General features: G+C 36.0%; 2 protein-coding genes across 2 annotated transcripts; both read right to left on the minus strand.

Annotated features, from left to right (window-relative positions):
* Positions 1-125: 125 nt before the first annotated feature.
* Positions 126-6,079, minus strand: LOC141591740 (GDSL esterase/lipase 5). The gene is made up of 5 exons (XM_074412175.1): positions 5,739-6,079; positions 5,033-5,154; positions 4,067-4,297; positions 796-1,048; positions 126-593 (listed from the first exon to the last, which is right to left on the minus strand). Exons 1-5 carry the CDS (start codon positions 6,016-6,018, stop codon positions 346-348), a joined length of 1,134 nt encoding a protein of 377 aa, XP_074268276.1. The 5' UTR covers positions 6,019-6,079; the 3' UTR covers positions 126-345.
* A 10,500-nt stretch (positions 6,080-16,579) lies between these two features.
* On the minus strand, positions 16,580-20,064 carry LOC141591741 (ethylene-responsive transcription factor RAP2-12-like). The gene is made up of 3 exons (XM_074412177.1): positions 19,689-20,064; positions 16,898-17,738; positions 16,580-16,819 (listed from the first exon to the last, which is right to left on the minus strand). Exons 1-2 carry the CDS (start codon positions 19,996-19,998, stop codon positions 16,945-16,947), a joined length of 1,104 nt encoding a protein of 367 aa, XP_074268278.1. The 5' UTR covers positions 19,999-20,064; the 3' UTR covers positions 16,580-16,819; positions 16,898-16,944.
* Positions 20,065-25,181: the final 5,117 nt, after the last annotated feature.

The following is a 25,181-nucleotide window of genomic DNA, read 5'->3' on the forward strand; positions in this document are numbered from 1 at the left end:
CCAAACAACCTTTTCTAATTCTGCTGATTTGTTTGATAGTCAAACCTGCTACTGAAATCTGTTAATCGTATTCTGCTAACGTTATCTGATATCATGAATCTGCTTCTGCTGTTTGTCAATTCAAACAGGGTATACAATTATACATTCAACTCATATATATTCAATTCAAGAATGATTTGTCAAGTATACATAAATCTACATTTGTGTTCAATAATTCGAAGAAAAAAAGGTGTAACAAATGCTTAACTTTTGTAGCAATGTCTAAGAAAGTCGCGGTTGCAAATCTTGTAAGTATTTCAATAGCGATCCACCTTTTGTAGATTGGTAATGACTTTTGTGACGATGTCATCTTAAGTAAAAGAGATCCTTGATAGTATAAGAACCATGAGAAGCATGAACATAATTGGTGTTATTCCACATCTCATTTGCAATTTGCATATAAGTTTTCTGAGTGAAGTGAATTGAATCCCAAAATAGATGTTCGTCGATATTTTTGCATAATTCGTACTGCTTTACTATTCGTTTTCCTCCACAGCTTAACACTCCTCTGTACTTCCCTGTTCCGCAACATGCTGTCTTCGCCTCCTTGTACCCTGTTCACCAATCATTTTATCAAATTATACAACCGTAAATCAAACTATGATAAGTAAACTGTATTATACTAGGCCCTGTTTTTTCTGGCTTAATTTCAGCTCAGTTCAGTTCAATTCAGCCCTATCCAGCGTAAAACAATGTTAGAAAATGAAAATGACAGGGACACAGAACCATGTTAGATCATACGAGTGATATAATTACCGTATTTAGAAGGGTGTTTGATTCTTTGGAGAGTACTAGTGTAGAAATCATAGAGTGAAAACTTGAATCCAGGTAATTTGTTAGTAAGTTGTTGCAAGGCTTGGAAGATGGCTTCATTATGTAGGTTTGTGTATGTGACAACATCCTTTAAACATTCACCATTTGCATTAGCAATTAATCTAAGGGATGGAGCACATCCAATTGCTGGCACATTCAAGAATCCAAATTTTCTTCCTCCTATCTTGTATATCTCCTGCAAAATCAATATATATTATTATTTTCAAGTATCTATATTAATTTCCGAAACATTTATTGATAATCGATGGATGTTTCACGGTGTTGCTTAAGGCGAAGTCGCTGGTTGAACTACCGACTTTAGACTATGCCTTAATAGGGATAAATATAATGGTTGGGCCTCAATCATTACCTTAAGGTTTTGGTTGAGATGGTTCATCTATCATGGTATAAGAGTCAGTGTGACCGAAGGTCACGGATTCAAATCCTGGCAGCCTCAAATAACTCATGAAGTGGAAATTCAGCACATGGTATGAGAGGGCTTGTGCACTAACCACTCTTCGAGCCCAACGGGTACTCGAGTGAGGTCCAAAGCTTCCTTGGAGGAATCATGTATCTTTTTGAAGAATGATAGGGCGCCACCAGTAGTGGTGAAGCGAGGGGGGGATAGCAGGCGCGTTCGCCCAAAGCTTCCTTGGAGGAATCATGTATCTTCCTTGGATGTTTCACGGTGTTGCTTAAGGCGAAGTCGCTGGTTGGTTGAACTACCGACTTTAGACTATGCCTTAATAGGGATAAATATAATGGTTGGGCCTCAACTATCACCTTAAGGTTTTGGTTAGGATGGTTCATCTATCATGGTATTAGAGCCAGTGTGACCGATTCGGTCACGGGTTCAAATCCTGGCATAAGACTATTGTATTGTGCAATGGTTTTTCTTTGATCTTAGCTTCCTTGGAGGAATCATGTATCTTTTTGAAGAACGATAGGGTGCCACCAGTAATGGTGGAGCGAGGAGGGATAGCAGGCGCGCTCGTCCCCGCTGAAAAATGAAATCTTTCAAAGATTTTAGTTAGATTTTTGGGCTTTTTTCGAGTTTCGTTTATGACATTACTTGTTCGTCCTCGTTGAAATTTTTCGATCTCTTAACAATAAATTCTGACTCCATCACTGATCACCAAGTATACCGAGTCTTGGTATCACTCTCTCACCTGTTTTATGTATATCCATTATTCTAATTTCCCCTAGTCCCTACATGATATAAGAGGGTGGTAACTAGAATCATTATCACCTGGCGGCACAATTGATCATGTTCCGTGTAAGTACCACTGGTGGAATTTACACTTATGTGGGCTAAACATCTCAGTGAGGAAGAACAGGTAATGACATAACGACTAATGCGGTAACGCCCTGAATTGTTTTGGAATTTCAACTAAAACTTTCAACTTTTTCTTAACGAGTAGGAACGAGCGTCCGTACTAGCCTCCTAAATCCGCCAATACGTATAACACGTGGGCAAACAAATGTGAAGGCAAGAGTTGAGTTAAAGAAGCAATAATTGGGAGTCGAGTGGGTGCCTCGATGTGATAGACTCATATAGGTATTAATAGCCTGCCTGCTAAAGGTCGTCGACAATTTACTAATTATCGTCGACAATTTTAATGAACTTCCAAAACTACCCCTCCCTCACACTCCCCCTTATATTTTTTCCGTCTTGTTTTGTTTTCGTAAAAAAAAAATTAATAATTACTAATAAACCCCGTTCGGGGATAGTTCGTTTTATTTTAATTTTTTAATTTATTGAAACTTATTTTAGTTAGCGATTATCGATCCATGCACCCAAAACTAATTTAAGACGGAAATTAATAATTTTAAAAAAAAAAATATTGTTGAAAAAGGGCCTGGATGAAGAAATTTTTCGTCCAGACCAAGGTCCGGACAAAGAAATTTTTCGTCCAGACCCAAGTCCAGACGGAAAATATTTTCGTCCAAACCCAGGTCCAGACGAAAAATATTTTCGTCCGGAAAAATTTTTTTTTTTTTTTTTTTAAATTTTTTTTTTTTTAAAAAAAAATTTTTTTTTTTTTCCGGACGAAAATATTTTTCGTCTGGACGAAAAATATTTTTGTCTGGACCATGGTCTAGACGAAAAATTTCTTTGTCCGGACCTTGGTCTGGACGAAAATGTTTTTCGTCCGGATTTTTTTTTTTTTTTTTTTTTTTTTTTTTTTTTTTTTTGAAAAAAAAATCATTTTCTGACTTAGATTAATTTTTGGTGCGGTAATCGATAATCGCTAAGTTCTCGTTCATGTTGTTAATTACAAATCCCGCTTTTTTTTTTTTTTGAAAAACCGTCTTTTTTTTTTTGTTTGAAAGATTTTAGTGAGACGGAAATTGACTTGTGTTTTAGTGAGACGGAAATTGCATTTTAGTGAGACGGAAATGGAGTTATGTTATGGAGGGCAAATTTGGAAATTTACATTAATTGTCGACGATAATTAGTAAATTGTCGACGACGTATAGCAGGACCCATTAATAGATGGGCCGTAAGGTTCAGAAATGAATGCCTAAGTATATCAGACTTATTAGGTAATGGACCAGTTCCACTGCCTGTCAATCCACAGGCTTTATATAATGGTGAGCCCATTTTTATGGACGTATTAGGCAAGTTTACCAACTTGATTAAATATCATCCTTTTATTCTTTTTTATTCTTACTTTTATCATTTTATTATTTATTTATTATTGCATGTCTACATACACATAATCTTGAGTTCGAAACTGTTTAAGCTCAAACAACCCCTTATCAGTTGATTTATCAGATCTATGTGGTCATAGGTATCTCATTAGAGTATAATAATAGATGAGTGTACATCATATAATGGGTACATACGAATTTATGAAAGTATAATCGACTTTTAAAAAATGAAAATAATCACATAGAAAAACAAGGGAATATACATATTAGATATTTTTTGCAAATTCTTGTTTCAGAGAATATTTTCCGTCTGAAATAAAACAGACAAATATGTGACAATTTTATGATAAAATGTAAATATTTTCTCATAAATGTTATCATCAGTTTAGTTTTTTCTTTTTTTTTTTTTTGTGTGTTAAAAAATAAGAACTTCAGTTATAACATTTTATTATTAAAGATTACTTCTTATCAAAAAAAAAAAGGTAAATAAATGATAATTATGCAGCAATCAAAATATTATTTAAATGTCGATAATTTGAAGAATATAAGTAAAACTCACAGTGACCACAGAGGTGATGTTGGTGATGACCATAGAAACATATTGAGGTTTGGTGTAAATAGTTGAAAGAGTAGAATTGGTAAGATATAGGCTCATGTAATCATTTGTGCCAATACTAAACAAGTAAACACCATTCCTCAATATTTTTCTTGCTTTCACATCTCCATACTTGTCTTTGTACCATTTTGCCACTTCCTTGTAATTTCTTACTTGCATATGAAGGTCAATAACCTATAAATATAAAATAAACGTAAATTCTCATTTCAAACAGTTTTAACTTATACGAAAATAATATCACCAGTTTATAATAAAAAGAGATTGTAACTAATATTGTCGCCGTTTTGTAATAAACCGCTGATGATATAAAAGAAAAGTTTACATTTTATTGTAAAATGGTGACATTTTATCTGTGTTAACTTAAGACGGATACCAGCATACCACCTGTCTTAAAATAAAGATACTTAAAAAAAAAAAAAAAAAAAAAAAAAAATGTGTTATTATGCATGCACGAACTTTGTTGCTTATAAATTAGTCATCAACAAGTATATATATAGTATGAATTAAATTACATGTCAAATGATCCGTTAAGATACGTGAAAGCTACATAACATTAATCTTATATGTATACTCTTTAATCATGTAAAGTCTGGGAGCGTACATGTGACTTTCTTAACCCTGATATCGTCATAAACATTTGAGGCGATAAAGTCGTAAACATCTACTCCTTAATCAATATCTCAAAAACTTTCGTCTATAATTGTAATTATATAGTTTGTTGCATTAAACATAAATAATCATACAATCCGTCTCATTGTAGACGGACACTATACGGATAGCGGCCCTTTCACAAAATACAAGTGGGTGGGTTGCTCTTCCACTTGCATTTTGTGAGAGGGTTACTATCCGTCTACAGTTTTAAACGAATAGTGTCCATTTATAATGAGAATTTGTGATAATCATACATACCGAATGTCGAAAAGTTTCGACGAGGGCACCAGCTCCGGCCGATGCAAAGTTAACTCCATGAGAAAATTGGTGTAAACCCGGCTGAAGATACGGTGGAATCAACGGAAGATGCGCACGTTCCGCTAAGAATGTCAAAGATGCCAAAAGGTGCACATTATTATTACACAAATGTTGAATAATGTATCATAATCTTTTTTGTAAAAATATTTTAGTCAACGGTCCACCCTACTTACCCGAAAAAATTGCATTAACATAATTTAACGCATAATTTAAATCGACTTTTTAATTATAATAAATGACAAAATTAACTACGGAGTAATATTTTCATCTATCGACAAACAAATTTCTGATGAATAACATTAAGCTTAATTTGTTTAAGTCATCGTTTTAACTTATCTTCTTCCCCCTTGGTTATCGAACAAGAATTTCATTATTTACAATCCCTCTAAATCGAAAAAATAAGATAGAAAATCATTAAATCATATACTTTATTCCGTTATCTCACTTATATTGCCCTTTTTCTTCCAGAGACAATACATAGAGATGTCAACTAGCTAAGGTGTTAAAGTCATGAGCGGTCATATTCATGACCTGGGTTTGAACCTCATCAGCATCAAAATAGCCTCTTGGCTCCCTTTATAACAAAAAAAAACGAGGATAATATAAATGGGAATGAACAAGAATATAGTAGTAGGGAAGTGCGTACCAATGAAGTCGGAAATGAGACGGCCATCGGAGAATCGACCGGTCGGAACGGGCAAGAAGTTGATACCATAAGGCCAGAAGTTAGCTTGGTCAAGAGTAGAAGTGTTGATATAATTGTTATTGCCAACATCTAATATGGAATCACCAAAGATGAAGAAGGTGCATGGAGGGTTATGCTTAGAATGATGATGATGATTGGGTAAATTGAGGCAAGAAGTGTATGAAATGTATGAAATTATTAAGACACAAAGTGAAGATAATATGTGGTATTCCAATTTCATGGCCCTTTGATTTTATTTTGCTTGCTATTCCAAGGGGTCCAGCTAGTGCTTATTAATAATATTGCTCCTCTTATATATCGTGCTTGTGCTTGTAGATATATCATTTACTTGTAGACTTGTAGTTGAGATTGTTGACCCACATGGCCACATATAGCTTAGACCTTGGAAGTCTGACCTGACTCGAATGATCCAACTTCAATCCCAGCAAACTCAATTTAGTATGATTTGAAAATATTGCAAATCGTGTTAGACGAGAGATAATTGGTAGATGATGAATGAATGTTCTTATTATTGAATTGTGTTTTAACAGGGTATACAATTAACCTATTTATACTAAATATGCAAGTGATATTTACGGGAAAGAATCATCTAAATATGAACATAATATGTGCAAGCTAAACTCGGAAACAATTTTATTCCTTGAATGACATATATGTTGCGTGATTTGCTTGATATGCGCAATCTTCGTGTAACGGCTAGTGATATCGGTTGTATAGTCCAATACCCCCCCCCCCCCCCTCACGCCTCAAGTTGGAGTGTGTAGGTCCGAAACGCCCAACTTGGAAAGCAATTCGTAGAAAGTAGCACGTCCAAGGACTTTAGTGAGTATGTCTGCGAGTTGAAGCTTGGTATGGACATAGGAAGGGACAATAGTGCCCGATTTGATTGCTCCCGTACAAAGTGACAATCAATATCAATATGCTTTGTGCGTTCGTGGAAGACCGGATTTCGAGCAATGTGAAGCGCGGATTGGTTGTCGCAATGTAACATTATGGGCTTTGATTGATAAATGCCAAGAAAGTGCAAGAGCCCTTTAAGCCATTTAAGTTCACAGGTGGTGTGTGCCATAGCTCGATATTCTGATTTCGTGGAAGATAGAGAGACGGTGGCTTGCTTCTTAATTTTCCATGAGATGGGAGAAAACCCGAGGAAGGTAATGTAGGCAGTTATCGAGCGTCGGGTATCGGGACAAGCCGCGTAATCCGCATCGCAATAGGCATTGAGTGTAAGATACTGTCAGACCAAAAGAGAAGACCTTGGCCTGGCGAGTTTTTAAGGTACTTGACCACTTGAAGGGCGACATTCCAGTGATCCTTTGTCGGAGTATTCATAAATTGAGACAAGATGTGAACCGAGTAAAGAATATTCGGACGACTTATTGTTAAATAAACCAATCGTCCCACAAGGCGGCGGTATGGTTGTGGATCATTTAAGATAGTAGCGGTGGATGAGCCCAATTTGTGATTAGGTTCGATCGGGATGGAGACCGGCTTAACCCCGAGCAGACCCGTTTCGTGTAAGATGTCGAGGGAGTATTTTCGTTGAGAGACTAATATCCCGGTTGTATTTCTTGCAATTTCGATTCCAAGGAAATATTTAGGCAACCCGAGATCCTTCATTTTGAAGCAAGAACTGAGATACCCTTTGAACTCGCTGATCATGGCGGAATTATTTCCACAAACAACGAGGCCGTCGACATAAATTGGCAGTGTTCATAGAGAATAAAGAGTGATCGTATGGACATTGTCGGAAGCCATATTTGAGCAGCGCGGAAGCCAATTTCGCATACCAACACCATGGAGCCTCTTTCGGGCCGTAAAGAGATTTTCGTAGGCGACAAACTTGACCATTATTGGCCGAGGTGAAGCCTGGAGGGGGACGTATATAGACTTCTTCGAGTAAGTCACCATGAAGGAAGGCATTATGAACATCCATTTGATGGAGAGTCCATCCTTTAGCGGCAGCAATAGCGATTAGAGTACGAACTGTCACAAGCTTGACGGTTGGAGCAAACATTTCGTTGTAATCCACACCTTCGACTTGGCAATTCGCATGACTACTAAGCGAGCTTTATATCGTTCGATTGTTCTATCGGCATTATATTTGATCTTGTATACCCATTTGGAGCCGATTGTCTTTTTACCGTGAGGAAAAAACTCAAGAGACCAAGTTTTGTTTTGCTCAAGAGCGTCAATCTCGAGTCGCATAGCTTCCCTCCATTCGGGTACCTGCATAGCATCATTAAACGATCTAGGCTCGTGGTGGTTAGTCACGTCCGACAAGAAAATTTGATGGTTAGGAGAAAATTTTGAACTATTAACAAATTTAATGATTGGAAACCTCGTACCTGAAGACGATGATGATGAAGTGAGATAGTGAGATGAGGGACGTGTCTTGGGTTGAACAAAATCCTTTAAGTTCGAGTTCGGTATTTTCAAACGATGACCTCGACCCAAGATAGGTGGGTCGGTAGAGGTGTTGGTCGTGGGATGGTCAGTGGCAGTCTTTGGTTGTGGTGATGAGGGAGAGGTCGAGGTGGTTGTGTCGGAGGTTGAGGGAGTGGTAGAGGGTGAGTTCGAGTTAGGGGTGAGCTGATCATGGGGTTGTTGGATGAGGATGAGTTGGTCCACGGGTGTAAAGTCGTCGGATATGAAAGAAGATGTATGACCATTGTCATCGTGAGAGTCAAGATTTTTGTAAGGGAAGGTGTTTTTAATAAAGACCACATCACGGGATGCAAATTAAGTCCCCGTGTCTAAATCGTAGAGACGCCAACCCTTTTTTTCCAAACGGGTATCCAATGAAAATGCATTTACAACTGCGGGATGCAAACTTGTCATGGGAACGATTTATATTTTTCGCATAACAGAGACAACCAAAGACACAAAGATTTTCCATCGGTGGAATTTTGTTAAAAAGCATTTCGTAAGGAGTTTTGAAGGAGAGGGGTCGGGGTTCGATTGATTAAATGAACGGCACTTAGGACACACTCGCCCCAAAAGAAAATAGGTAAGTTGGCTTGAAACAGGAGAGCACGAGCAACATTAAGAATGTGTCGATGTTTGCTCTCAACCCGCCCGTTTTGTTGGGGTGTGTCGACATTGGAGGTTTGAAAAATGATGCCATTGGTATTAAAAAATGAGTAAGACTTGTAAATTCCGAGCCATTATCGCTACGTAAAATTTTAATTTTCTTGTGAAATTGGTGCTCCATTATAGCGAAAAAATTTATTAAAGTTTGTTGAGTATCACTTTTATGTCGTAAAAGATAAACCCAAGTGGATCGGGAAAAATCATCGACTAGAGTTAAAAAATATCGAGACCCACATGACCCGTTTTCGGAATATGAGCCTCAAAAGATCACAATGAACGAGATTAAAGTGATGACAGTCATTTACATGCGATGCAAAAGGGTCGATTCTCAGTGACGGGGGCAGAGCCATTGTGGTTTTGGGAATCCCGCCCTCCCTTATTCTGGTTTTCGCGTCCCCCAGTTGATGGTTGAGGTTGATTATAGGCACGAGAGGCAAACGCCATAACATCGGAATTGGGCTCATTAATAGTTCGAGTTAAATTACGAATACCTTCCTCTTGTAACAAACGATTATAAATAATATTGAGATCAGAAAAGGGGTGATACCGAGTATTTAAGAGCGAGCGTTATCAAACCTTACATCGAGACCGAGTAAGAAATTTCGAGCCCGCTTCTTCTGCCGCCGGGTATCCATCATTGTAACCCAGTCACAGTGACATGGGTTACATGAGCACAATGGAAAAGGATCGTATTGAAGCAGATCGTCCCATAAAGTAATTAGGCGACCATAGTACGCCATCAAAGATTCCGTCGGGCCTTGACGACAAGCAAGTAGATACGCCTCCAACTGATAAATTCTAGGATCGTTGCCCTGATTGAACCGAGTTTGCATATCGGTCCAGATTTGAGAAGCCTCGGTTCAGGTTGAAATTTGGCGTCGAACAGCGGGTATGATGGAGTTGAAAATCCATCACATCACCAGGGCATTGGTGGCACGCCAGGAGGAGAACGTGGCATCAGTAGCGGGGGGTTGTTTAATAGTTCCGTCGATATACCCTTCTTTGCCTTTCGTAATGAAGGCTAAATAAAAGGAGCGAGACCATTCGTCGTAATTAGTCCCGTCTAACGAGATATTGGTGATATTCGTTCCCGTGTTTTCAATGTGAATAAGGGAATAAGATGGTGGTTTGGTAGTATCGACAACTTGATTATCGGTATTCATCATCGGAGAATAAAAAATTAAAAAACAATTTTCGAAAAGAAAGCCGGCAGGAAACCTAGCTCTTTGATACCATGTTAGACGAGAGACAATTGATAGATGATGAATGAATGTTCTTATTATTGAATTGTGTTTCAACAGGGTATACAATCAACCTATTTATACTAAATATGCAAGCGATTACGAGAAAGAATAATCTAAATATGAATATAATATGTGCAAGCTAAACTGGGAAACAATTTCATTCCTTGAATGAAATATATGTTGCGTGATTTGCTTGATATGCGCAATCTTCGTGTAACGGCTAAGGATATCCGTCGTATAGTCCAATAAATCGAAGTCGACTAGACTCGATCTTATAATGATCTATGACTTGCAAAACCCGATTAAGGCTGGCGTGAAACAGAGCTGACTCATCCCCTACCCGAATCGACCTGATACATGCTTTGACCTCACCTCACCTGATCTATCGACTCAGTCTAACAGATTACTCGACCTAAATGATAGCCATAAATTGACCCTATAAAGCTAATAAACCGAAAGTTGTCCCGAGTCGAAAAAATAACTCGATCTTTAACTCGAAATATATTTCCGCCATAAATGAAAAGTCAAGATGATAAATACCAAAATAAACCTGACATTATGGACGACTTTTATAAAGCGTTTAAAATTAACTAACCCTATAAAGTCGCTGATTAATGACCATAACTTAACTCAAACTGGTAAATAAAATAACGAGAAAAAAATTGATGGAATAATAACCTGATGTGAGAAACCAAGCAAAGCTCGCCCCAAACTCGACTAGACCCGATAAATTATCATAATTCCCCAAGACCCCAACCAGATAATGACTCGACCATAAATGAGCCTCGTTATGACCCGACCCGACCCAAACCCAACCCGACCCTACCTGACAAGTCTATCTAAACGACCCAATTTGACAATGACTCGAACCCGGCCTGGCGTGAACCCAAGCTAAGAATTGGGACGACTAACCCGACGACTCATAAGCAACATGAACTCGACTCGGAAGTAGTCATGACCCCTATTATGACCCAAATCCGACATGACCCCCCAAAATCTGACCTGAACGATCCGATTGTCTTCAATAAACTATCTTTTCATTCTTCATATTTCCGGAGTAATAATTTTTAGAAATTTAATTGCCTCAAATATTTAAGTTTGTATAATAAAAATAAATCCATCACATCACCAGGGCATTGGTGGCACGCCAGGAGGAGAACGTGGCATCAGATGATCTTCCATCAAATATTTAAGTTTGTATAATAAAAATAAAAATAAGGCCTCGTACTATTATATTTTCTGGACACTTATAAAGATGATCTTTCATCTTTATTCTACCGATGTGGGACATGGGTTTGCACCCTAACAATCCTCCCGTCAAACCAAGGACCATCATCTTGACTCGGACCTTGACCTCTACACATGCATATCGAACATCCTCTGCATCCAATATACCCTGGACCGGGTCCGTCACTTCAGAAGTCCTAGAACACAAACGGTCTTTGGCATCCAACCTGGAAAGGACCCACCAGACCTGTGGCACCCAATCTGATACCCAATCTGATAAGGGTCCACCTGATCAACAGTTCTAGTACACAAATGGTCTTTTGTCCCACAAGACCTATGACGCCTTTTATCCATTTAACCCTGGACCGGGTCTGCTCAAGGACTCGCCCCGAGCTAGGAGTTCCATGCCTTACAGTGTACAACGAACCTTGGGCTCTGATACCACTTGTTGTGCGGAAGCGTGAATATCCCGTGTTGGGCCTCTGCTGCATCTGTGTCCACAACCCATAATAGTACAATATTGTCCGCTTTAGGCCAAGCCCTCACGGATTTACTCTTGGGCTCCTTCCCAAAATGCCTCGTACTATTATATTTTATAGACACTAATAAAGATGAGGTTTCATCTTTATTCTACCGATGTGGGACAAGAGTTTGCACCTAACAATAGTAAAATAGCTCTTAACACTTAAGTTAACTCTTATAAGAGTATTTTAAACTCGGTATGATTAGCTACTTTCCGAGTTCGTGTTCAACTTTCGTAAGTTGAACGTAAGTGATTTCTTTAATAAAGGTCGAACTTAATAATGTGTGATCAGACACGTGAAATGGAGTATTTTAAAGGCTCTTTAATTTTTCTTGGTCAACAAAGAGATGAAATATGAAAAACTATGTATAGAAAGATTGGAAAGTATGGGTTGCCGAAAGAGAGCACATTAGAGAGAATCATGAGAATGAAAATTGTAAGATGCACGCATTTAAAGTAAAAGAGTTTAGTGTTTGACCTCCTTGAGCACCATCAAAAATAAAATAGAAAATGTACCCTTCTCAAAATAGAATATAAAACTATGATAAATTAATTAATGATTGGATTTTAAGTCTTGTAGCTGAATTAGTTTAGTTGGTAAAATTATAAAAATGGTGCATTGGTGTTCATAACGTGACTTAACTAGATTATCCGAATTTAACAGCATTGTAATATATAATAGCTAAATTTGATTAATCAAACAACGCGAGCATAAAACTAGTAGTTCTTCATAATATTATGGATCATTACACTAATTAGGAAAATCGGGTATATATATAGCTAATAATAGGAGATTAGGAGATGAGAGTATAGACCATAAACGAAGAGAGTTGTTAAACTATCCCTTCTAATATTTTCATGGTATTAATTCTAACCTTTTTATACGAGTTTATAATATTACATTGATTATCAATTTTAATTTACAATAGCGGTATGATATTTTGATTAAAACTACTTATATATATTTATTTTTTAGGAGAATGTGAGTGTTCTTATCTTGAGTAGGTCATAGGTGGTTGTATAACAACTGCGAGAAACATTTTTTTTTCATCCAGGTAATTGTCGTACTTTTAATGTTACTGTTAATTAACACTATTTCTCATATGAGATGGTCTAATAATAATCTTATTTGGTTGTATTATTTGGTTGGTGGATTTGACCTTATATATAAGGCATGTTGGTTGGTTCTATCCTTATAGTAGATGTTTGATTGATTTGGTCGATGGATTTGACCTTTGTCTATAAGTGTTTTATGAGGTAATTAACCAAAAACAAATTCACTAGTTAATTATTATTGTTGTTATTTACTTTTACATTTATTTTGTTGATTATGGTTCTGTTGCTTTGAGAAGATAGGCGCGCCACGCGTGGTCTCCTAACATATGAAGTATAGATTTTGCACAAAGTCTTACTTTTAATGGTCAGTCACAAGTTTGTGATGACTTACAAATTACAATCGATTCAAGTAATGTAAAAAAAAAAAAAGAATAGTTGATTTTGTAACAAAAATTAATTATGAAGTAACAAAAACAAAAAGATAAAAATAATTTCTTAATAGTTTTAACTTCTAAGTATTAGGGTCCACATAAACAATAGTCAAGTCCATTCAGTAATTAATACTATCTTATTTCATTAGTCAACTCGATCAATTGGTCTAAACTTGTAAGTCTATAATAAGAATTATTAAAGTACATGGGAAAAGCCGGATGGAAGTAGAGCACGAAAGTTGTTCCAAAGAATTTAATAACCCCATATATACTCCATAATCCCTCCGTCCCGATCATTTTTTATAAATAAAAAAAACCACAAAGAATGGCATAATATTTTAGTGAATTAATTATAAAAACGAAATAAATCAATAAAAATAAAAGCATATCAATTGTGATTGTCTTTTGATTTTGGAGTGGATTATCGAAACATATTCGATTCGTGAAATCTTGCATATGATGTGGAGTGATCGTGCCATGATATGAAAGTATGAAACAACTGAAAATGACAAGCTAAATATACTTTGAATGTGAATCTCTCAAAAGTAGAAATCAAAGAAATATAATTTCGCTTTCAGTTAGTCTCTTATAAGCCGATTTCTCATAATTATTGAGTGAAATGAATATCACTCTCAAGAAATCATGATCTTAGCGGAAAAGTAGTTACGAAGCTAATTTATTTTAAGAGTACAATTACGAATGTTTGTATTTTGTTTTTCGCTTAATTAGCTGATAAAGTGTTATTCTTAAGGGTTGATGGAGTATCAGTGTTTAAACAAGAGTCCGTGACTCTTAACCACTAAGCTCAAGGTACAAATGATATAAAGTGTTATTCTTAAGTGTAAACAGTAAACACGTTAGCATCCAAATCCATCAAGTGATTTCCTTTAAAAAAAAAATGAAAACGAATAGTAGTTAGGTAAAATGTGAATTGATAAAAGTGGAATTGAAATAAGCGGAAAGAATGAAACAATAGTAATCTTGTGTCTATAACAAGCAACTTTATTAAAAAATAAAATAAAACAACGATAAAGTCTTGCGTAACACGAAGTATACGTCTTAAATCTTAAAACAGGTCAGATACTACTACATGGTGATAATAAAGACATAACTAAAAACATTTTCTAAGCAACTTATCATGTGATTTTTATATATTTGACCCGTCTTAAACTTAAGACGGATAGTACCCGTCTTTACTGATTGTGGAATGGTAGTCTTTTACATCAGTTGTCACAATATTGCCCGTCAATCAAAAAGCCTAAATGTTAGTAGTGGAGCTCCAAAAGCCTTTGCTTTAATCATACTTTCTCTTGAAGCTTCTCTTGTCCCACCACCTTCATTTAGTGATTGTAAGTTGTAACTTATGCTTATTAGCCTTACAAGTTACAAATCTATAGATTTTCACTAATTCTTGTTTCAGATGGACACATTTCGTCTTATTTTTCAGATGGACATAAGTGATCATTTTATAGTTAAATGTAATCACAATGGTATAGGCAGTGTTACAACTTATGGTAACTGGTTTTTCAATAGTGGTCACATTTAACTGTAAAATGGTTACAAAATCCATCTTATTATTTCAGACCAAAAAGGCTCGTCTGAAGCAAGACGTACTGATTTTTTTTATTATAACTTTCAAATGATTATAATTCCCGAATACTTCGAGCACTTAGATTAATTGGTACGAGACTAAATCAACAACTACTTGATTTTTAAGCCGGTTAATTTGTCTCCAATTAGTGAGGAAGGACTTTCCTACATTTTTCAACATTAGTAAAGGTCAAATATCTCATAAGTAGGCCCGTAAGGATGGAGTTTAGTGGTTAAAACTTTGGTAAAATTATCAGGATCAATTTTGTGGAGCATTTTTTGCCTGAGTCCATATCTTATAGACTTCGAGTCTGTCACTCTCGGATGGCTTACCTGGTATACGTGGTTTGCAGGTTATCACATATACCCGAGGGTTTACCCAGTGCGCACCGAAAGTAGCGGCTGCGGGTTCCCTCGGCAAAAAAAAAAAAAAAAAAAAAGTAGGCGTGGTCAAACGTTCAGGCCGACCCGGCCCGCCCATCGGGTTGTTATTAACAAGCCAGCCCAACCCGTGTCTTGCCCGGCCCAACATGTCAAAAACTAGGGTCGGGCCCCATGTCGAGTAAATGTCGCCCTCGACCTATCCTCAACCCCGAACCGCCTTAACCTGCTCTCACACCAATTCCGAGTATAGCCTTTGAAGGCCCGTCTCGGCCTGTCCCTCCCACTAGGCCGTGTCCGGGTTCACAAAGCCTAGTCCGACCCTACCTTGGGCCAGCCCACATGTTTGACCAGCCCTAACCATAATCAGCCTAGGGAACATAGAAATTGTTTCTATTGCCTATGCTGGTCGACACTAAGAGTCGAGTCTAACGAATCAACTATACTTGCCTACTTCGCAACGAGCCTACACTACGGTGCAAAAGCCTACATAAAAGAGTGACGATTGCGTTTTTTACTTCGTAGATCACACAAATTCTATTTTGGTACCAATAGGTTCCATGTCTTCGTGAGAGCACACGCAGCGAGAGGATTATACAATATTGTTGACGGTGGACGTCCCAGTTTACGGACAAAACAAAAAATAGGTTCCATGTGTTTATCAACCCTATTCTTCAACAGTAGTGTGTGTGAATGTGGTCACAACTGACGACGATATTCATACACAAGAAAATCCAACCCATCGACCATGACAAATATATTTTTGGACAAGCAATGAATGACAAGGACCATGTCATAATTAGCTTCCATAATTGAGACGGAACGACAAATATCATTGGACGATTTACTACTCGAATCCAAAACTAATTGACGAGTCCTAATTCCTACTCAAGATCGACAAATATCATTAGACAATTTACTAGTCGAATCCAAAACTAATCGACAGTACTAATTCTTACTCAAGGCGGTCAATTTACTAGTCGAATCCAAAACTAATTGACCGACATTCAACATCCAAAAGTAAGAAAAAGAGAAATATTTGAAATCGGTCAATATCTCAGTTCAAAATGTCAAAAAAAATTTCGACATTATTTTGTCGTCCAGGGAGGTTTTTCAATTTTCTCTGGAGCCTGGACTCCGCCATAGCAAATGTGGAAGGAAAAGACGGTTTTAGTCTCAGGAATTACTCTCTCATAAGAACAAGGTCGAATGCAGGGAACCATATACCAGGAAACATAAACAAGATAGTACTACATAAAACAAAGATAGATTGTTCAAAGAGTAACAACTCGAAAAATAAAACTCTTAAAAGCACAGGAGTTCAAGTCAGCATTGCTGCATGGTAAATACATACAGAAAATATAAGGCTTCGAAACACAGAACGAAAGTCGACGACCTAGAATTTACCTATATACCCCCACATGACTCCATCTGAATGATAAGTTGTTTCTGACACCGCCTCACGAACAGATGACCCTGAAAACCAAACAAGCAGACTCAATCACTGAAAACTACTGAAATACGAAGATGAGGTGTCGGATAACAGAAACTAACATGTTCTCTTATTTACAAAATTGCCAGCCAAGGTAATCCCGAGTAGCTCAGAAGACTCCCTCAGTCATGCTGGGGAAATCGTCAAAGCTCCAAAGATCGATCAGGTTCATGCCATCCTGGGTATTATCTCCGGCAAGGAAAGTATCCAATGCCCAATTCTCATCCAGGGCAGGTATCTCTAAGAAGTTCGACTGGAACTCAAAACCAACATCTGACAGCTCTTCTGGCAGGCCTTTTCCAGAATTACCCTCAACAGGAACAGCATTTCCTGAGTTTGATTTCAGTTTCTTGTTTGTGTTTCCATTTTCCAGAACTCGGGTTTCTTCATTTTCATTTTCGAGGGCAGCCGCGAGAAATGATAAGATTTCAGGGGTTTTGGGACATTCAAAAGAATTACTATTTCCATCAGAAGGGACTGTCAGAGTCTGGGGTTTCTCTTCCACAAAAGACGAGTTGTTGAAGAAGTGACCGTCAGAATTGGTCATGACATTGGAGTTTTGGATCACAGGCACAGCATAAGGGGTAGCACTCGGGTTTGTTCTGGAAGCAGACTTCTGAGACCCGACTTTGACAGTACGCCGAGCAGAAGATGCCGAAGATTCCTCAGGAAAGTTAACCTTGGCCTTCTTACCACGGATCCTCCGTGCTTCAGCATCATAAGCTCTGGCAGCTTCTTCAGCGGTGTTGAATGTTCCTAGCCAAACGCGGACTCCTTTGCTCGGATCACGGATTTCAGCGGCCCACTTGCCCCAAGGACGTTGTCGGATACCACGGTACTGATTCTTTCTCTTTCGGGTGGATGGTTTGTCAGCTTGGGCATTGACCTCTGTGGGCTTCAATTCTTTGCAGACAGAAACAGAAAAGATAAGCTAACAGATTAAAAATTGGCATCGAAAGTAACTAATTTCACTGAAAAGTTGGCAACTCACGCTAGCAGATGAGAATAAAGTCATTCGCTTAGAAAGATTTTCTTTTATCATCGAGCAAGAATGTGCTAAATTCATGTGGCATAAATCCTTGTAAATTTTTCTATGATATACGAAATAAATCAGAAGATGGTGTGCCAAAAAGGCCAACACAAACATGATCGTCAAGAGGAACTTTTCCGAAATTTAACTCCTATTTCCAACGACTTCCAACATCGAACGTTAACATCCATTTCAGAAATCAATTATAGTAAATCATATGCATGGCTCAACGCCTCAACTACAAATGTAATTCCAGGAGAAGGAACAACCAACGATTAGAACGGACCAAGAAAGTACAATAGAAATCACCATATCACAAATCCACATTAGAAACAGTAAAGTAATATAACCAGTTTACACATAACGCCATTCCTAAATTGCTTGTACCACTGGATTACGTCCTCGGAAATTCAAGTTCTTTTTATCCTACACTCACATATGTTAATGTTATCACTCCCCTATAATCAACACCATATCATGACTTTCCCCCTCGATGATATAAGAGCCTTGCAAAACTCTTGTACTCTGAATTATTTACGGAAATAAACTTGTTAAACGAGACGTGAAAAATAGAAAAATGCTAGCTGTGAACAACCGCAAATTAACACTTTTCCGTGTATTCTTGGATTTGAATACATAGATTAACCAACAATTCAGAAGAGAAAAAAAAAAGTGTCAAATAAAATTCAAGGGATTTTTCATATATCAAGATGGACCTACCCACCCACCCACCTAAAACTAACAAAAATCACCTACTCCCTCCGTCCCGGTCATTTGTTGTTCTATTCCATTTTGGGGTGACTCAGTCAATTCTAGTCCTTTCTATTTTAGAATTGTATTTGATGATCAATTTGATCATTCGCACCCAATTTGGTCTACTTGTCATTTTATAATTGGCCCCCTCCTCTTTCCTTGATTTTTGTGCCAAAACCGAAGGACAACAATTGACCGGGAATGAGGGAGTAATATTTTTCAATGGTAGGATGAATAATTGAATGAATAAAATCATTAGTAAAAATTGACTAAAAAAATTACATGTACTAGTAAAAATTGACTAAAAAAATCCACATAAACTAATTTTCTACCCTTGTTAGGTTAATTGACCATTAACAAGAAGGAAAGAAAATAATCTAAGACAAAATAAGAAGCTAGTCAAATGAATTTCATGTCCTTGTAAAAGTAATGGACAATGACAACCCAAAAATTCAATGAAAATCACAAATTCAAAGATCAAATAAATTGATAACTAAAATGGAAAATTAAATACTAAATCATCCCATTTTAAGTTTACAAAAATAATTAATAAATAAATTGATAATTAAAGGGAAAATTAAACATAAAATCATCCCATTTAAGTTTGCAAATTTAATTAATAAATTTGGGGAAGATGGAATTAAAGGGCTTATGAAATCAAACATAAAGATCACAACTTTGTTCTTCAACCTAACATAAACATAAACAATCACAACAAATTTACTTCAATTAACCATAAAGATCATAACTTTATTCCATAGAAATAATAATTAATCAACACCTTTAATTTCCGCCCAAATCATTTGTTTACTTTTGAGAATACATGACAAATTATAAAAAGATAAACAAATGACCAGGACGGAATCATTTTTTTACTTTTGATTAAAAGATAAACAAATGACTGGGACAGACGGAGTACTCAAAAAAACAAACAAGTATTCCTATTGTCTAAATCATTTGTTTACATTTGATTAAAGTACGTCTAACAAAGAATAAACAATTAAACAAATGACTGGGACGGAGGGAGTAACCCGAAACAAAAAAAAATTAAAGAAGAAGGATGAGTATACCATTGGAGAAAGGAGCAAAAGAGTTGATCTTTGGTTGAAAAGAGGGCTTAACCAAAACCTTATCATCAACATCAGAAACATCAGAGACATCATCTTTAAACTCAAGAAAATCAGCCTCAAATTTAAAATTATCAGCAGCTTCATCATCATCAAGAACACCACCACCATTGATGGATCTCAAAAGCTTAGAACAATTAGTGTTTTTGATACCCAAATCACCATTTTTAGGATTTGGCCAAAGAAAATTAACATCAGATTTGTTAGATGGAATTTCTGGTCTGTAAGTTGAAAGAATTGCACCACCACACATGATGATTTGTTGCTTTGATTTTGCTGATTTTGTGAGGAATTTTGTTGAAGTTGTAAGAAGGTTTGTTCAGGGGACAGGTGGGCTTATATATAAGAGGGGGTAAAGGGTAAAAGGGTAAAAGGGGTAAGGTGTGTGACTCGTGTGAGGTCTCATTTTTGTGACCGTGTGGGTGTGGCTTGCCTTGTAGTCCCGTGTCTCCTTTTGTCCGAGTTACTTTTCGAGTACCGACTCTCAATAACTTAGTGACATAAATAGGGCTGGGTATCTGTCCAAAATTAGACCGAACTGAAACCAGAATCGTCTAAAATCTAGGATCGGATTATAAAAATTCCGGACCGGTATCGGACCTGAAAATTTTCGATCTTAGACCGGGATTAATTTTTCATACCCACTTTTTCAAATTCCGGTCCATAAATCTGGACCGATTGGACCGGGTTAAGTATGCCTTCAATGTATTTTTAATTAATATTTCAAGGAAAAAAATAAAATAAAAGTAATTCAGGTCTTTTCAATCCAAGACCGGACCAGACCGGAAATTCGAAATCCTAAAAAATGGTGGACCGGAGATCGGAAAAATTCCGGTCCAAACCGGTCCATTTTTTCGGTCTAGACCGAATGTTGCCCACCCTAGACATGAATCTCTTGCGAAAGAGTTTCTGATAAATTTACTGGAAGATTAATTAAAGTTTGATGTAAAAATGACATGCAAAAGCAATAAAATGGGTATCTAATTATCTATAATATAAAAGGCCGCACTAATAAAAATGATCACAATCTAATAGGGGTGGATATAGGATTTTACTTGAGGGAGGGTACAGAGTTTTTTCTTTTTTTTTTACTAAAAGAATGTTTGTGTTGGGTTCCTTATGTTGATGATAACATGCCCATTTGATTTGTGTTATCTTAGTTTACCTTTTCAGGATTAATGATGTAATCAAGCTTGGATTAAGAAGTGTTGAAGTTGTTATTAATCCCTTTGTAATTAGTCGTGTGTCATCTAATGTACAAGTGAGAAAGTTAAGTATATTAGAGTAATAGAAATTGAAATCCAGACGATCATTGCTTTTACACGCAAAACAAATTGTTTGGATTATGCCACAACTCAAGAAACTTGAAGTCCCTTTTATCTTTCAAAAGCTTTCACGTGATTATCATTTTACAAAGATAAAAATCAGATTTTTATTAAGGAGGTAGTATCCAATAAAGAGTGGTTTGAATTATTCAAAATGTTTCCTCTTTATGCAAATTCAATCCTTTGGTTTTTAAGAAAACAAAAGTTGCTTTTTGCCATATTTGTGTTAACTTGTCATCATGTGACTTGTCTCACATCCTTTGTTTTCTGAAATTGCATGAGCATTTAAGGTTGTCTTTCAAACCTTCTTTCTCTATTCCTTCCTTTGCAAAAGACTCCTTTTTGGTGCAAGTTATTAGGTGGTTGCTATTGTCCTTCACATGTGAGGTCTTTGACCCTTCAAAACCCTAGCAACCCCTTCACTCACCTCCTCTATATAAACCGTGCATCCTCCTCATTAAATCCCCAAGACTTTCTGAATTAATTCTTTCATGTTTTGCAAAGTGTTTTTAAAGATTAAAAATCGTGTCTTTTGCAAAATCCTTTTAAAAGTCTTCAAGTGTCTTTCAGTTTCTACAGTCGTGGCCACTGTTGCTTTTCTATACTAAACTCTCTTGCTTAAAAGTGTTGATCTTGTAAAAGTTGTCCACCTCTATTCTTTGTTAAGAATGTGTTAGTGGAAACTTGATCCTTTACATTTTAAGTGTGTTAGTAGAGTTTAGGACGGAGTAGTCTTTAACTCTTGACAACCGGAGTAGGTTGTGAGTTGTTGAGTTCTAGAACGGAGTAGTTCTTTAACTCTTGGCAATCGGAGTAGATTGCGAGTTAGCTTGTCTAGAACGGAGTAGTTCTTGTACTAGCTTTGCAACCGGAGTAGGTTGGCGTCTTTTATTACAAGGGTCTTTTAGTTTTCGGAGTAGATCACTAAAGGAAAGTAATAAAATGGTAGATTGGACGTAGGCACTTGAGTTTCTTGCCGAACCAATTCAAAAATCTCGTGTTCAAGTGCTTATCTTATTTCCGCTGCCTTTTTACTTTGTTTGTTTGTTTTGTTTCGCTTAAACATAGAAGTAACAGTTCATCATACTGTCGCATTTGGTCTGCAGTAATATTCCACAAACTGAGACAAATAGATACAGTCAGAACGATTGTTGCTTTCATACTTCAGCAAACATTCATCGTGATACTTGTTCAATCTTTCAATATTATTCAAAGTATCCTCAAATCTCTTTTGTTCACTTAACTCACTTTAATCCAATAAAGTTGAAGTTAAATTTTTAAAAAGAGTACCTAATTCACCCCCTCCCCCTCTTAGGTACTTGAATCCATAAACTCAACAGTTTGATTTTGCATTTTTTTTCCCCAAAAAATAATCTCTTGGTAGGATTTGAACTCTGGTCTTGTTTATAAAGTAAAGCTTCAACTAGAGCTGACAAGAAGTATGCTTGTTATATAAACATTTACTCTCCGTCTCTCTCATTTGTTTATCTTTGGTTTTACAACAAATATCAAGAAAATGGAAAAGACCGTTTATGGGTGTTGTTATTAAGCGACAAATGCACAATAAATTGTTTGAATCATCAAATTACTCTTAACAAGTATTCATAATATAGAAAAGTAAACAAATGACTAAAATATCTATAAATGGAATAAGTAAACAAATGACCAAAACAAATAACATCAAATCTGTATTTTATTGTTTTTACAATTAGGAATTTGTAGTGTAAGTGACTTTTTTTTTTTAGTTTCGGTTTATCGTTGTAAAAAAAAGTAACTAATATCATTTAAAAACGTCATATACCTGCTACTATTAATCAACTACTACGTAGTATATATTTATGTTGTCAGAGTTACTTTTCTTCATTCTATTTTATATATTTTTCGATTTAAATGACATTATGTATTACCATATCTTGTGGAGATAATTTTCGGGTGTGTATTCATTATATGTCGACATCCTCAAATGCTGAAATGAGTGTGATTTTCTCCTTTTTAATATCTCATTTTTCTTCAAAGAAGTAAAGTTTGATTTTGTGTCAAAAATAATTACAAAATATTTTAGTATTATAGGGTGCTTTTTTTAAATTTTATGTTTTATTTCTTGATTTTAATGTTTCACTTTTATTTGTTAGAAATTTAAGCTAAAAAGACTACTTATACGCATTCATTTATGACAGTAGGAGTAAATGACTCATTTGTCATTCGGATGTCCATTTTACTACGCATCGACCGTTCTATGTTGTCATTTACGTCAAATGCGTTTAGAGGTTGCTTGTAGAAATGTACCCCATTTTCCAATATAACAATATTCACACTACATAAAAATGCATATTCGACGAACTTATATGCGAATTTTGAAATAATAGGTAAAAGTTACGGAGTACAGTACTTCTTTGTTTTTATGTTGGTGAAAAGTATCGGCAATTTTGTTGCTTTTGTTACGTAAAACACGCGTTATTTATGTTTTTCGTTGTTAAACCCAGAAAATTCGCGCAAAAGTTGCAACTAATCTTGCGTAAAAGTACTTGAAGCGTTTTCTTAAATGAAGCGAATCTAAAATATAAATTCTAAAAGCTTATCGTTAAATGCATCAATTATTAAAGGCGGTATACGACAGTATTAATAAGTTCTACTATGAGTTGTCAGATCGATTGTCGTCATGTTAATGAAGCGGCGAAACTAAATTACAAGTTGTAAAAGCTCATTATTTGACGCATACGTATATCTGATAATATTATTAATTTCTTCTGTTAGTTCTCATTATGAGCCTATGGTTGTCGTCATGCGAATGAAATGAAACTAAATTACAAATTCCAAAAGTTTATCAATAAATGCATTAGTATAATACTCCCTCTATTTTTTTATATATGACTTTCTCACATTTCGAGACACTGCCTTCTCTCTTCAATATTTCTTAAAATATAAAACTAAATATTATGATATGTATACTCATATGAAAGAGTTTTTCGTAAAGAATTTAATGGTACCATTTTTATATTTTTTGAACAAATATATTTTTGTAAATATTAAAGTCAAAGACTTACCTCGTAAATGCAAAACGTCATATATAAAAAAGTGGAGGGAGTATATACCAACAAATTATTAAGTTTTACCGTTAGTTGATTTTCTGAGTTCCGACGAATTATTAAATTTTACCGTTAGTTGTCAGATTAACGGCAATCATTAACTATGAATCAAATTCGATCACATATATTTTGTCGATTGTATTTAATTAAAATTGATTATCTTTCTTTTATGCAAATATATTCTATCCCTTTTTATTATGTCACACCTATTTTTACTCACACGCTACTTCATAACCAACTCTTGTTTGTAAAGCTTATGCGACTAATAAAGTGTTTTGATCTTCAATTATACTCCATATGTATTAACGAATCTATCGATTCGATCATACACTCCATCAAATCAAAGTAAACTTTTGATCCTAACAACATTACTTATACTTTTACAAACAATTAATGGTGATTAATGAAATCGATCATAATAATAATGGAAATGCATGCAGATAATAAGCAATAGTCTAAAAATCACATGAACATTGTGACACAACGTTATAAAGTAACGTCCAATAATCTGGAGGCTTGATAATTATGCCATGCATAGTGCATTCTGCCATGTGTTAACATTTGATACTTTCCTGTGTTTTTTAGAGATTTTAACTTTGAAACTGCAGCTAATATTCCATCTTTTCTGGCTTTATAGCTAACCTACAAAATTTGTATTTGGTTTATGAAACAGAAAAAAAGTATTGTATCCCTTAGCTTTTGATATTCGTCAATGACTCACTCAATGAGCTATATATATTACTTTTTTTTTTTTTACGAGGTATGATTAACCTCTTAAAATTGAATCTAACTTATTTTATTCTTTCGGACGTGATGCGTTAAGTTAATACTGAAATATATAATGTTTTTCTTTTTCTTTTTTGATGACGAGGGGGTTGAATCCCCGGGCCTATGCATTCCCGCACCACCACATGAACCATGTAAGCCACCCCTTCGGGAGCTGCAGTGGCCAAGTGATCATCGCCCCAGCTGGTAGTCGAACTCGGGACCTCTCAACTCCTGCATTTCTGCAAGTTTCAAAGTTT

Source organism: Silene latifolia, chromosome 7, assembly GCF_048544455.1.
Source record: "Silene latifolia isolate original U9 population chromosome 7, ASM4854445v1, whole genome shotgun sequence".
NCBI classification, from domain to species: Eukaryota; Viridiplantae; Streptophyta; class Magnoliopsida; order Caryophyllales; family Caryophyllaceae; genus Silene; species Silene latifolia.